At 52.9% G+C, this 14,518-nt stretch overlaps 1 protein-coding gene across 1 annotated transcript; it reads right to left on the bottom strand.

Moving 5' to 3' along the window:
• Positions 1–1,050: 1,050 nt before the first annotated feature.
• Positions 1,051–14,041, bottom strand: GATA5 (GATA binding protein 5). The gene is made up of 7 exons (XM_030010618.2): positions 13,880–14,041; positions 12,662–13,255; positions 10,363–10,529; positions 4,643–4,768; positions 3,699–3,786; positions 2,986–3,110; positions 1,051–1,938 (listed from the first exon to the last, which is right to left on the bottom strand). The coding sequence occupies exons 2-7, from the start codon at positions 13,179–13,181 to the stop codon at positions 1,783–1,785; spliced, it is 1,182 nt and encodes a 393-aa protein (XP_029866478.1). The 5' UTR covers positions 13,182–13,255; positions 13,880–14,041; the 3' UTR covers positions 1,051–1,782.
• Positions 14,042–14,518: the final 477 nt, after the last annotated feature.

Below are 14,518 nucleotides of genomic sequence, written 5' to 3'. Positions count from 1 at the left end.
ACACGGTGTGCCGCTGCCGAGCCCAGCGCTGGAGGGATGCCCAGTGACAGTCCCGGCCCGGGCACTGGAGCTTGGCATGATGCAAGCTGCTAACGAAGCTCTGGAGGCACAAGAAATAGTCCGCCAAAGACAGTTTTCATCCATGGGCTTTGATAAAAGGGTGGCTTGGACCCCTCCATGCCTGCACAGGGCTACATTGAGGGAGCAACCGCTGAGCTATGGCAGCACTGGAGGGGACCGATGCTCCCCAGTGCCTGGAGCATCCCCTTTCCTCCAGTAAGAGTTGCATGGTGGAAAGCATCATCCTCCATCTCAGCCGAGTTGCAACTCGATGTCAGATTCACTCTCCCTCATCATCTTTAGCCTGTTGTTTATAATAAAAGTCAAGCGATCCATCTCTTCTGACAAGAGGAAGAGTTGCTCCAGGAAGCCCTGGACAGGTCAACTTCTATATTAAGGAACTATTACTTGACGGCTTCCTGGCCATAAATAGCCGTTCAGCCAGGCTGGGGATTTTATTTAGAAATAACAAATAAAGCAGGCCATAGAAGTAACTTCATGACCTTGCTCCCCCTTCATTTCCTACCCATCTCCCCACCTCGGTATGGTCTTCTCACCCCCAGGCTCCTCGGGAGCTTCAGGGCCCCCTTGCATGCCCCCAGAAAAGCGTATCTCCCCATCACTCGCCTCCCTGGGGCAGCTCCAAGAAGCCGTTGAGACACGCTGTTGCCAGCTTTTGGAAGTGTGATGTGGGTTTTGCATCACTGATCATCTTTTGCTACAGCTCAGCTCCAAGAAATTATTTTCTGCTTGGCTTTTGTTAAAATAATTAAAAAAGGAATGTCTGCCCTGCATGGCTGAAAACTGGAAATCCTCCATTCAAAACATCCCCAAAGCTGGATGCAAACAAATATACCTCCAAGACATCCTTTATTTTTCAGTCCCTCAAACCTTTCTCTTAACTTTTGGAGGACTAACTTCTGATTTTCTAATGCTCAGAGTTGGCAATATCAAAACCAATCAGGAAATACAAAAGAAAAACAACATTTCAGTATTCTTTTATTATTGGGAGGTTTTGACCATTTTTGTCATGTGTTTTGCCTAAAATAATATTAAAAAAATCTTTGTTTGGAGCTGGAAAGGGAAGAGCAGCGTGTTTATTTCATGTATGACTCATCAGCTCAGTGTTGATATGCTAAACGCTTCAGAAGCTAACACTCTATAGAGATGATCATTTTTAATACAAAACAGTAAATGTTTAAAACAACGGTTGCTTTTTTTTTTTTCTCTTTTCTTCCTGTTGTGGCCAATAAAACATAAGGGAGGCCACACAGTTTACATTTTAATAAAATTAAGTTATTTGGTGCCATGTTATTACAGTCTTTATTGGAAAGTGGAATAAATTGCACACAGAGGAGTCATAGGAGGGAGAAATCACTGCGAATAAACATAGATTCTGGGATGCATTTATTTGCTGGTTTCATCTCAAAGGAGGAAGGCTTTCCCCGGGAAAAAGGAGGCGGCCCCGGGGCTCCAGCCTCAGGGAGGCAACCCTGGGTTGCTCCAGCCAAGGATGAGCTTTTTGGGGAGCCGGTGCCATCCCGGCCCCATCCAGCCAGCGTTTTCCATGCGCATCCTCCAAGAGAAACCTGTCCTGTGGCCACGGCTCGACAGCCCACAGTCCCGAAGCGCTGGGGCAAGCCGTCCTCCTGCCCGTCGGCCGTTTGCAGGGCCAGCCAAAAACGTTGGTCCCGAGGCTTTTTTGCTGGAGGTTGGGGGTTTCTAGGCAAGCGCCAGGGCACACCAGGAGTCCTGCCGGAGCGGCACGCTCAGCCCGGGCTGCGGGGCCATGGTGGTGGGGGAGAAGGTGTAGTCCTCAGGCTCGAATTTGAACTCGCCGTGGCTGCTAGCCAGCGCCTCGTCCGACTGGCTCTGCGCCTGCCCCGGGGAGGGAAGCAGAAAGTCATTAAAAAGCCCGTTATTAGCCAACGGGTCACTCTCCCCCTTGTTGTAACGTGGTGGTAGGACTAGGATGGATTATGAACAGGGTGGGTTATCCCTGATGCTACTGTTGCCCTCCGGAGGAGCCTGGAGCCAGGCAGGAATGGTGCTCCATCCCCAGGACCAAGCGAGGAGGAGGCATCCTGGGGCCCATCTGCATTTATTTATTGACTAAACATGTCCAGTTTGGAGATCTCTAGGCGCGTGTATATTTTTTAAGAGCGCAGCACAAATCAGATTTATCGGTTTCAGCCAAAAAACCCCCTCTCCCATACGGCGCCGCTGGCGCTGCGCCAGGCGCTCGGGCGCTGGAGCTGAGCTTCCCCTCCGTGCACGCATGTCCAGCTTGGGGAGGGCTTAGACCCAGCATAAAGATAGCGCCGGGTCAGAAAATTTTGATGTGCGGGCTGATTTAGAGCCATTTTTTTCCTCTGCCAAGACAAAATAGTAACCCGCCCTAAAGAAATCCTCAGGGCAGAAGCACAGCCTTGCAATCTGGGGTCTCTGACAGCATTACAGCTCTGTGAGCGCTGAGTACCTCAGGGCTATAAAGCGCAGATAACGTATGCCCGGGGAGCCTTTTCTTGGGAGCTACATAGGTTTCCACCCTCGGCTCATCCCACCAACTCGACAGGGTTGTAACTCCCAGGATTTCGTGGCAGGAGATGGGAATTAAACCCAGCTCTGCGCCGAAGTCAGTTCGCCAACCGATCGCCTCCGCGGCAGCAGAGCTTGGACCTCCCAGTTCACCAGTGCAAGACGGAAGAGCCGATGGGGAACAAACAGGCTGGAGCCCTTCCCGGTCCGCAACGTCTTGGCTCACGCTCCCTGCTTTCCTCAGTCTGAGGCAGTCCATCAGGCTGGTGGCCCCCAATGCAATGAACTAATTGCTTAGCCTCATCAAGGCCCCTCAGGTCAAGCGACTACCGAGGCACGTGGAGCATCCGCCCCAGCAGGCGATGGCTGTGGGTCCCTGTGCCTTACCTGGGACACTGACACGACGGTTTGTCCGGGATACTGCGAGGTCGCGCTGGGCTCTGACTTTAAAGTGACCGTGCTGTCTGAGTTCGTAATGGAAGAAGGGGAGTTAGTGGCCGAAGTCGTAGACCCTGGAAGACAATCGGTACAGGACGGTGAAGCAACATAGGTGCAAATCTGCTCCTAAGGAAATCTATATTTTAATGGCTACCATCACATCTCATGGCATGACTCTGCTGTTCTCTTTCTCCACCGCATCTCTGCCACGATAAGCCTTTGTATTTGGCTGCCAAGATGCTGATGGAGGAGGAGGAGCACCCTTTCACAGCCTGGCAGTGCTGGTCCTGGTACAGGTTGAGTGAGCTAATGTTGAATGCGTCATGATACCTTCCCCTCGATTCTTTAATACACCATTCCCAGCCCTGTTTTTTCCCATTACTCAGTTTAGCCCAGATCTGCTTGAACACGAGCACTGCTGGGCTGGAGCTAGGTGCCCACAGCACAGAGGAGCCTCGTGGGAGTATGACAGCAGTGAGATTTCCCACCCAGCACCCTCCTTCCATGTAAGGTCTACACATAAAAAGAGGCCCTACATCTAAAGCAGTCACCAGGGAAAAAAAATCACATTATTATTTTCTAATTATGATAATTTCTTGCAGAAGACATGTTGAGGTGAATTGTGCCCCAAGCCCCCATGATGGATTATAGCAGCACTGTACCTGTCGAGGTTTTGCCTTTGGTAATGTTTTTAGGCTTCCTTTTCCTCGTCTGGATGCTTTCCTTTTTCATGGCCAGAGGTCGTGGTACCTTGACATTCATAAAGTTTGGAATCATTAATACTGTATTTTACTCAGCTCCTTCCCACACACGTGTTGCTCTCCTATTTACATGCTGTAGCTCATGCAAATCACCTAAAGTCCTTGTCCTTCACTAAGTTCTATTTTTCTCTGCAACAGGCCTTGGCTGGAAGATGTATAAGGCTAACAGCTAAGGCTTTCCCACAAATTTTGTTTTTTCCTTTATTTCCTATTTTCCTTTTCCTGATTTATTAGTGACCTTTATGACAGGGCCCTATTAAATTACACTGACGGACTGAGAGCGTACATGGCTCAGAGGGAACGGTCATGGGATAAAGAGACTTCAACCTTTAGGCAGAAGTTTGCAGAGGCCTGTATGGAGGGATGAAGTCTCCTCTTTGGCTGATGGACATGTTACCAACAGTTCCCATCCTCAGTGGATAAATGTTCTCAGCCAGCCTTCATGTGGACTCCTTAGCATCCTTCACACATTCTTAATGACCACATCTAGAAAAATATGCTCCTTGTTTCCAGCCTGGGCTTGGGGAGCTTCAGTCTCCAGCTACTGGAGCTTGGTAAGATTTCTTTTTGGGGAGTAACTTGGCAAACCACCTAATTAAGAACCACCCAGTGCCAGAAATCTCTCCTCTATGCAGGTACCTCCTGAGAGTGTTCCAGTACCCCCTTAGCCTTATTCTGGAGAACCTTAGTAGCCTGAGCTTTTCACTGTTCAAGGAGCCAGGACTGGGTTACGGCTCTTCTGGGTCCAGTCTAGAGGCTGGTCCCTCCAGACCCGGTATCCTGGACCTGCTGGGTGGTGATCCCAGCGCCCAAAGGGTCCCTCCCGGTGTGGACGCGCTCCTCACCCCGTGGAGCTTCATGTACAAGCCGCAGGCGTTGCAGACGGGCTCCCCTTCGGCGTTCCTTCTCCAGAGGGTGGTATTGGTTGTGTGGCAGTTAGTGCAACATAGGCCAGCACGTCTAGATGAAGACTTCAAAACAAGCAAACAAACACATGAACGCACACATAGGAATGATTAATTGGGAAATTTCCTGTCATATAAAAAGAAAATCTCCAATTACACCAATTTCCTGGAAAATGTGAAACACACACAAAAGCCAAATTCAGATCAAAGAAATTACATTCAAGTGAGATCACTCTAATTTGCAAGTACTTTTTTTATTGAGCTTGATAAACCTGGCAAATATCCTCACAGCTCGTTTCACAAACTTCCAGCAAATCTGCTGGAATTGATCAGGACTCAGAGCACAGAGAACTTTCCTCCAGGAGATCCACTCAGATGGAGAAAGAAATAGAAAATGCCAGCCAGGCTTTAAGTGCACGAAGAAAACTCCTCATGCTTTAAGTGAACTCTTCTCTTTTTCTGCATTCAGAACTACCACTAAAGTTGGCAACACCCCAATTAATCTCTGGTTTAAGACAACTGGAATCAATTGGCTGAACTGAGCAGAACCAAACCAAAGTGGCCCATGATGGGACCAGGGAGGTTATTCTTTGCATGTCTCGCAGACAATCTGTTCTCTTACAGGCTGCAGAAACACCGTGCAAACATTAATTAATGACATATTTTGTGAGTGCAGTGATTGCTGGCTCTGAAATGTTAATACTTCCAAATGGAGAAGGAAAATATTCTGGCAGAAGCAGTAAACTCATTTCTGACAACGGTACTCCAAGCCACTGGAAAATTCACAAGTCTCTATATACAGACTTGTCAGCTCAATAGGCATTTCGTTTGAAAGTCTCTTAACGCTAGGTATTGAGACTATTTTAATAAAAGACTTCACTAAGTATAAGATACCAGTGACATAAGTAATATCACAGGCGCTCCACATTCAGGTGTTTGAATACATTCTTCAGCCTTGAGAAAAATCACTTTGATTCCTCTCAAAGGCAGACAATAGGTGATGCAGGCAATAAAGAACTCCCTGTTTGTTTATTGTTCCATTATTGCTTGATATCATGACTGAGGAATATGATGGGTGAGGTGGGAAGAGTAGGAATAAAAATGAAATGTTTTTACAAAGTTAGCAGTCAAATAAAGATCAGCTTTTGAGTTTCAAGAGACACAAGTGACATGCCCAAGCTTTCATTCACTTGTTGCTCAGCAAAGAGGTCTCAGCAACTATTTGCAAATAACAGTATTGCTTTGGAAATTGTTTCGCTTTCAAGAAATCACCAGGCAAAAATAATAATGCACCGAGGTGTGAGCTGACAAGCCTGGCACGGAGGAGGGGACAGCAATCCTTGTCCCTAATATAGGACATGGTGTCACAGCAAGATCCTGCAGCAGCTACAGAGTTTCCTTAAAGCCTTTCAGCTGCCGGGGCTGTCCCGTTCACCCCTGCAACCAGGAGGGACCTCAGCCCCGATGGGAGCAGAAAGACGTGCCGAGCACCCGATGGGTGCAACGGCTCTGGGGTCCAGCTCCCGCCACGGGTGCAGAGGGGAATTTGGAGGCACTCAGCCCTGGGGTAACTGTGCCCGGCGCGGGCTGGTGAGATCTGTCATCGCCTGCGGATGGAGGAAGGCCAACGCAAAGCCCTTTGGAAAGCCCCGAGATTTCTGGGCCACTGCAGGTCCCTGGGAGGGAGGGACACACTGTCCCTATTTCAAACAACGCTTTGTCCGCAGCTTGCAGACGAGGTGGCAATGAGACCTGTGGCTCCGGTGGCCCAAGGGCAATGCCAGCCCCGCCAGAGCTCTGCCTGCCCTGCCAACACTGCCTCGCAACCTGCTCGCGGGCTTTCTGCTGGGGCAGCAGCACGTGCCTTCTGCATCTCCCGCACCTCATTCTGTGGGGTGCCTCCTCCTCGTACAGCTAGGGAGAGCAGAAACCATCCTCCATGACCAAATATTACAACTGAAACCCCATGAGAACCTGGCCCTGCACCACAACCTGCCAGCTTAGCAAGAAAGAGACAGTCAAGGCTACTGTTGCTCACTGAAGGACGAGGGTACAATACATTATTGCTGGTTTCCCAGCAGTTCCCTTAAAAGAAAATGCATTTCTGCCTGCCTCCACCCAGCTGCCTTTGTACCATTCTGACCTTGTCTAGGAAGTTGTTGACTTCAACATTGTGCTCCAGTGTTTATTTATACAAATGCAGCATACACTCAAACAAAAACTCTTCATGGACCTGGCTTGACAGCCAACTGCTGCTGATAAGCTCAAGGAATGGTAAGTTGGTGCCTATCAAATCAACTGTGTGTGAGTGCTGCCTGGAGAGCCCGAAAAATTCAGAGCCAGCAGGGCAGGTCCTTCCGAGGGAGCCCAAAGCCATCAGAGACTTTGCTTCACCTCCTTTTCAGAGGTGGAAATGAAACCACAGGGCTTCACAGGAAAAAAAGAAGCCTCTGAACCCCCAGATTCAATCAACGCTTCTCTCTCCCCCTTGCCAGCAGGACAGAGGGGACCTGGTGTTGATAGGAAAGAGGGTGCAGCAAAGTGTGCTGAGATACCTGAGCTCAGCTCCTGCAAGCGGGCAGATCCGAGGCTCGGGACTAAAGGCAGCAGCATCCTCTGAGATTTACCTTTGTTACCATGGCTCTGGGCAAACCTGCACCTTGGAGGATGAGGGAGCAGAAGGAACTGATGGCCAGCAGAAAGCTAAGGCACACACCACGAATGCTGCACGGCTCTACGGTCCTATTAGATTGTCCCAGGGCTGTGATCAGTCCCATCCCTACCTTCCCCAAAAGTGGCACCAAATGCACTATGCATTGCAAACTCTAAAAAAGGACAGGCTGAAAAAACACCCCCTGAGCCAAACCAGCAAAACTCAACTCCAGGTTAGTCCTTCAACTCGGGATGGTGTGGGAGCTGCTGAGCATCTGCCCCCCCGTGCTGGACCGCGCGGTACAGCTCTGCTCCTAACACATGCGCAAGGCTGGAGCCATCCACCTCCACCGGCTGCTCCTGGATGGTAAAAGTGATTTGGCTTTTAGAATTGGGTCTAAGGTATCATCTTGTGAAACGTGCCAAGAAACTTTGGCTAGAAAAGATACTGCCTAAAATAAAGTGCTGCCTCCATCCTCCTCTAAGATAAATCCTTTCTGCCGAAAGCCGCAGCGCTTTGAAGCCAGACGCAGGCTGTAGCAAAACTGCTGTCCCTGCTGCGTAGAGGATGTTGCCCTTATCTCAAAAAAAAGCAACAAAAAATGAACTGGAAACTACACTACTATTGCCTGCTCTCTCCCACGCCCAAGCGGGCTGAGCGCTACCGAGCTGCAGGACATCATTCCCGCAGTGTTATCTGGGCCACGTTGCGTTCTCCAGGGCTTTCAGTGGGACTTTGCTTTGGGAAAACAGAAGTCAGAATAACTCCCAGCGTGGCATCTACTTACAGAACAAAGGTCGTAACGTAAAGGACAAAAGCAACCATTTTTCCTTCCCGTGTCTGTATTTCACCGTATTGTGAAACAGCCGATTTCATCGTTCCTAGAGCAATGGTGTGTCACCGCATTCACTGCTCTGCTCCCACCCAGCCCGTACGGGTGGGGTTATGAGCAGGGAAGACATCCCCCGCCATGGGAATCGTTCGGGGGAAGAAAAATCCCAAGCCACAAGGGTGCAGGTCGCTCCCTTGGTGGTGGATTTGCAGAGTATGCCTGGCACCCTCTTGACCATCACCAGTGGATCCCCCTTCCTTTGATGGGGCAGAACTTGTTGCAACATGACATTTCAAACCCTTGGGAAAATCCAAGATTTTGAAATGTTTCATTCCAAAGTCAGGATGGCAAGGCACAATTGCAGCCCTTTTTCTAATCCATAAAATAAAATCCCCTCAAGTATTTCAACCTTACTGAAATGTTTCCCTGGAAAAAGAATCAGCTCTTTCATTTGGGCTTTATCATTATAGTATTGATCGCCAAAATAATAGTATGAAAGGTTGGAAATGCTTTGATAATTCCCCACAAGATTTGCTCATCCCTGGGAATCGGTCTTAATTCTGCGAACGAGCGTTCTCCACCAGAAAACTTTGTTGAAATGTTTGCCGAAAAATGCCTCACGGGTGCTACGTATGGGGCTCTGCCAGCAATGACAGAGGAGCAGGCAGGGAGCTCGGGGTTCCCAAGCGCTGCCCGCACCACGCGGGTAGGGCGCAGGCAGCGCAAGGCCGTCTCCCTTCCCACGCGCCGAAATAAAATACTGAACAGCAGCAAGACCTCTCCAATTCTTTTGGGGAAAAGCTGTTCAAAAAAACCTCTGGAAATTCATCCAGCGCCACATTTTGATACCAGTCTGAAATTTAAACTGGTTTGCACCTCTCTCTCTCTCTGCACGGATGGTATTTGCTCTGAAGAAATCAGCAGCGTAACTCTGAGATTTGCAGCACAGCAGCGACCAGAGCCCGCTGCCGGGGTGCAGATTTAATGTCATTACATTAAAGGAAACCAGGAAGGGTTTGGTGAGGCAGGCAAATCCTGTCAGTTAATGCTAAATGTTTCACAGAAATTCCTCGATTTTGATGCGATGAACAAAACAGAGTGATTTTCCACAGAGCTGCTACTCGTTTCATTTTGCAAATCCAGAGCCAGATTTCTGGGACCGGAATCAGAACAAAACATCTTGCTCAATCCCAGCTTTCTTTTTTCTTTTTTTTTTTTATGGTTTTCTTACACAGAAACTTGTCACTGTTGGGTTATTGCTAATAATTTGTTTTGCAATGCAGAAAAATAACTGCGGGAATACACCCTGAGTGAAGGCAAAAGGAGCTCCCAGCTGTTCCCCAGCACGGCTCCAACAAACATCCTGTTTGTAATGACGGCTTCTGATGACAGGCTCTGAAACCAAAACTGTTACCACCAAATTTAAACATCCCAAAGCGACGCTACAAAAAAAAATCCGAGGCGCCTTTCCTCTCTCACGATGGGATCCCAATTGGAGGAAGCCCAATATCACACTGAGGTGGGGGGGGGTGGAATTAGTGCTTTAACCTGCAGAGAAACCGGGAACTACCAAACCCCAAATTTCCTTCTTGGCAGGAGGGTGAAGGCAACGGGGGAACTGGGCCCCATCCTGCTCCCATCGCGAGGAGCTACAAACCTGCCTGGGCCAGCTCAGGATCAGCCCTGTCTGCTGTTCAACTACCCTGCCTAAACCATGTGTGTCTGCATGAAGAACTAGGAAATAATAATAATTATTATTGACTAAAAAGCAACATGCCCACTGTGGGAACAGAGCCGGGGGAAGCCCACAGAGCCGTGGGCCTCAGGCAGGGCTGATCGGTCCCCCGCTCGGCTGCGGTTCAGCCCCTCCGTGCAGTCCCGAGACCCCTCCGGTCCCGGCTGCCCTGTCTCCGTGCTGTCCACCAGCCGTGCCGGGGCAGCAATCCCTCTGGCTTCGCTCCGCTCCTCCTGACCCCAGCCGGCTCTACACCACAACAAGGGGCTCCTGCCAGCGCCGATGGCATTTTATTTGCGGGAGGACCGAGGGTCAAACAGGCCCTAACACAAATACAGAGACCCCCAACAGCGTGGGGACCGTGACAGCCCCCCCGGTTCCTGCCCTCCAGCCACCCCCCGGGTGAAGCAGGGGATCCCTGTGGGGTTTCCCCCTCTTACCAGCCTCTTCTGCGGCTTGAGCGGCCGGTTGATGCCGTTCATTTTGTGGTAGAGCCCGCAAGCGTTGCACAGGTAGTGCCCGGTGCCATCCTTCCTCCAGAGCGGCGTGGACATGGCCCCGCAGTTCACGCACTCCCGGCCGTCCCCGGGGAATTCCTCCAGGTACTCTGGAAGAGATATCCAAGGTGTGCGGGTCAGGAGCCGTCCCCACCGGACAGAGTCACCCAGGGCCGGGCTGCCCACGGGGACCCTGTGGGAGAGGATCCCTAATCCTCTGTGCCCCGCTACTCCTCTACGAGGTACAATCTCTGCCCCGGGGGGAGTTTACCTCCACCCTACAAAGTGTGGACCAAACCCCTTTATTCCCTCCACACCTTAATCTTTTAATATTTTGCTCAAAGACTGCGTATTCCCCCATCCCTTCCCCAAAAGACCCCAAAGGACTGAGCGCGGCCGGGGTCTCCCTGGGATGGGAGCGGGCAGGGAACCCATCAGCGGGAGAGCGCAGTGTTATCCCTGCACCGGGCGCAGTCCGGGTTGCAAAAATAAATTGGAGAGGGGAGCAAAATGGGGCGATTTTCCTGATTTTCCATCAAGGCGCGTTAGTCGCCGGCCAGCGGGGACGGCCCGGCTGGGGAAGGGCTCGGGGCTGCCCATGGAGCAAAGCCGGGCTGGCAGCCGCGGGGCACCCGGGGGCTCCCCGGGAGAGCATCACCGGCCGGCCGCGGTCCCAAATCCCTGCTAGAGAGGCTTTTCCTCACTTTTGTCCCCTCCCGAAAGCCCCGGGAAGAAGCCGCGGAGCCGCCAGCTCCGAGCACAGTCCCCGGTCCGTCTCTGCCCCGAGCGCGGCTCCGCGGTAAACGGGCAGCCCGGAGCAAAACCGAGAGACCCCTCGATTGAGAGTCGGTGTCTTTCCTCCTGCCCGCTTTTCTCTCTCTTTTTGAAATAACTTTATCCGCCTGGAATGTTATTTTCTTCCGAAGAAAAATACGCTTTAAAAAAAAAATAAAAATCTTCGATCGTATTAATAATGATCCAACGGAAAGAGATAGGGAAAAGAACAAAAATTAAAAAGGGGCAAATGGAAAATAAAAATAAAATGTAAAAAGTAAAAAAAGAAAAAAGTTGCAATAATTCATTAAATGAAAAAAGAATAGTTTACGCTACTTAAGAGCGGTTTACACTATTCGAGAGCAAAAATAAACGGCAGAGAGGACGGCGGCCACTATTCCGGATCCCAAACCACCAAATTCAAAGCGCAGAAGAGATTTCTGCGCCATCACCTCCCTCGGCAGGACCGGGGCGATCCCCTCCCGCACAACGCAACGGCTTTTCCCAGACAAAGAGAAAATCCTGGAAAGAAACCGCTCCCGAGCCCCTCCGGCGTGGGAGGAAAAGCCGAGCCGGGGAGGCAGCTCGGTGGGGAGGGGGGGGGGGGGTTGCTTCCCTGGTTTAACTTTGTTCTTGGGGTAAAGATAAGATAATTCGGTTCACCGCAGTAAAGATGATAACGCGGCTGAGATCTTGAAGTGGCTTTTAAAGGACTTTGCAAACCACTGCCGGGGGAGGATGGTGAAATACCCCCGGGGTTATAAACCCTGCGCACGGAGAGTCCTTTTAAATCAAGCCCAAAACTTTATTTGCCCGGGGCTTGGTTTAAAAGGACTCTCCGGTGTGGATGCAAACGAATTGAAGTGAGGTTTATTGTTCAACGCCTGAGTGCGTTTCAGTGTCTCTCCAAAGGCCGCAGAGCGATGCAGCTGCGGAGCTCTTTGGGCGAAGGCGAATTAGGAGACCGAGAGTCTGTTCAAATATAAACTAATTTACCACAATAAATTACTTAAAAGGGAGGGAGCTATAAATCTGCCCCGCTAATTTAAACACAAGGGTAAGTATTGAAGCACAGGCACAAAGTCGATATTGTGGGAAGGAGATATCGGGGGAGTAGGGGGGGGGGGGAAGGGGTTGAACGGCCTCTGCTCCTCCGTCCTCCGGGGGAATTGCTCTCCTTTGAAACGTGGTCTTTGCCCTTCGTGTCACACCCCCCCCCCCCCCCCCCCCCCTCTGTCCAGGGTCAGCCACACACCCCCCCGCCCCGTGCCCAGACCACCTCTCCATCCCTGGATAAAATCATCCCCTCCTTTCCCGTCGGGGATGCCAGCGGGGCAGCTCACCCCGGGGGCCGAGCCATCAACACCGCCGGGAGGGATGCGGATCGGAGATAGCTCCGACCCGGCGCCGAGAGCCGGTAAACCTCCTCGGCGCCCCGAGGCGACGGTGAGGGCCGACGGCGACCTACCGAAGGTGGACCTGCGGCCGGGTAAAGCCGCCTGCCTCGTCTGCAGGCTGTGCAGCACGCTGCTCTCAAAGTGTCCGGCCGTCCAGGAAGGCGGTATCTCGGGGGTCACGTAGGCGGGGTAGGGGCTGGAGTAGGACCCGTTAACGGAGCGTACCAAGGCGTTGCCGTACTGCTCCCGGCCCCCGCCGCCCAGCAGCAGGGGCCCCTGGTAGGCTCCGTCGCGGCCCGGGGGGCTGCTGCCCGGCGGGCTGTGCGAGTAGGAGAAACCCGACGGCGGGTGGGGGCTGCCGGCGTTGAAAGCGCCGGCCTCGCCGCCGCTCTGGCCCCAGCCCGGGGGGTTGGCGAGGTGGCTCTGGTGAGGCTCGCAGCCTTGCAGGTAGGGCAACGTCTGGAGGACGGAGGGGACCCGGGTGGTGGGCACGTAGACGGGCGAGCCGGCCGACGAGTGGAGGAAGTTGCTGGAGTCGTGGGAATAAGCCGACTGGCCATGGTTGGGGGCGAGGGCCAGACCCTGATACATGTTCCGTCCTCGGCGGCTGCTCAGGGCCCGGCCGGCTGCGCCCCGACGTTGCCGAGGGGCTCACTCAGAGGAACCTGGGGGGGGAAAGCCGAGAGCCGCGGGGTGAGACCCCGGCCCAGCCCGGGAGACCCCGGCCCGGGGCCCTTCGCACCCGAAAGCGCCTCTTCCCTGCCTCAAGCAGGGGCCGTAATTTGTAATTTTTTTTTTTTTTTTTTTCCTTTTAAACTTTCCTCTGGTCAGCTTGTCCCGCGGGGGAAACCCGCGGCGCCGGGCCGAGAGCAGCGGCCGAGCCACGGCGAGAAATAACCTCCGCGAAACGGGCAGCGGCCCCGCCGGCACCTTCCCACCGCCCCGCCGCCCGCCTGGGCGCTTCCGAAGGGCCGAAAAATAACCAACAAAATTTTTTTCCTTTTTTTTTTTCTCTCTTTTTTTTTTTTTTTTTCCCCCCAAAGTATTTCCCTTCCCGTCTTTTTTTCAAGCCCCGGGCCTGAAGCGCGCCTTGGGGCCTTGCTAGCTTGGAGGCGGCCCCTCGGGCGCCCGGGCATCCCCGGTGTCCCCCAGGCACCAAGCGCTGCCGTTTTCTTGTTAAAAAGCGAAATAACCCTCAGGCAGGTCTCTCCGTACGGACGGAGGGCTCAAGCCGCGGAGCACCGCAAGAGCATCCCGCCCCCGGCCCCCCCTCCCGTACAGGTACTCACATGGCAGCGGGCAGGGAGCGGAGCCGGGCATTGCCGGGTGGGCATGAAGCTGCGCTCAGACCATCCAGGGAAATCCCAGGAAAAGAAAAAGAATAAGAATAATAATAATAAAAAATAGAATAAAGTTTACGCGGGAGGGAGGAGAAAAAAAAAAAAAAAACCAACCAGGAAAAAACAACCGGGACCCCCTGGCAGAGAGGGGCTGCCCTCCCCCGGTCCCTCCCCTCCCTCCACCGCCGTCTCCCGTGGGTGCGTCCCTGCCCGCGCCCGGCGGGGAAGTGGCGGCGGCGGCGGCGGCTCCGGCTCTTTACGGCGGGTCCCGGTGCGGCCCGGCCCACGTGACGGCCGGCGGGGTAACCCCGGTCCCGGCCAGGATTGGGCGCCTCCCGGCAGGAGAGGAGGGGGGGGGGGGCACACACACGCACACACGACGGGTGGGATAAATCCCAGCGGCTTCGCTCCCGCCGCGGGGGGGGGGGGGGGACCCTCGACACACGACACACACGCTCCCGACGGCTCCCCCCCTTGGCGCGGGGCCAGGATGCGGCCCCCCGAAGGTGACCCGCACCCCCCCCCCCCCCGGAGCCGCTGGTTGCCCCCCCCCCCCCAAACACACACATCTCCCCTTGCAAGGTTGGA

Source organism: Aquila chrysaetos, chromosome 3, assembly GCF_900496995.4.
Source record: "Aquila chrysaetos chrysaetos chromosome 3, bAquChr1.4, whole genome shotgun sequence".
Taxonomy (NCBI): Eukaryota; Metazoa; Chordata; class Aves; order Accipitriformes; family Accipitridae; genus Aquila; species Aquila chrysaetos.
The sequence above is the reverse complement of the archived record's forward strand: the minus strand, read 5'-3'. Positions and strand labels throughout refer to the sequence as shown.

Coding starts and splice junctions, on each gene's coding strand:
- GATA5 (XM_030010618.2), bottom strand. CDS start 13,181: ATGTATCAGGGTCTGGCCCTCGCCCCCAACCATGGCCAGTCGGCTTAT. Junction 4,769..10,362: donor TCAAGCCGCAGAAGAGGCTG/GTAAGAGGGGGA, acceptor CTTGTTTTGAAG/TCTTCATCTAGACGTGCTGG. Junction 3,787..4,642: donor TGTACATGAAGCTCCACGGG/GTGAGGAGCGCG, acceptor ATGAATGTCAAG/GTACCACGACCTCTGGCCAT.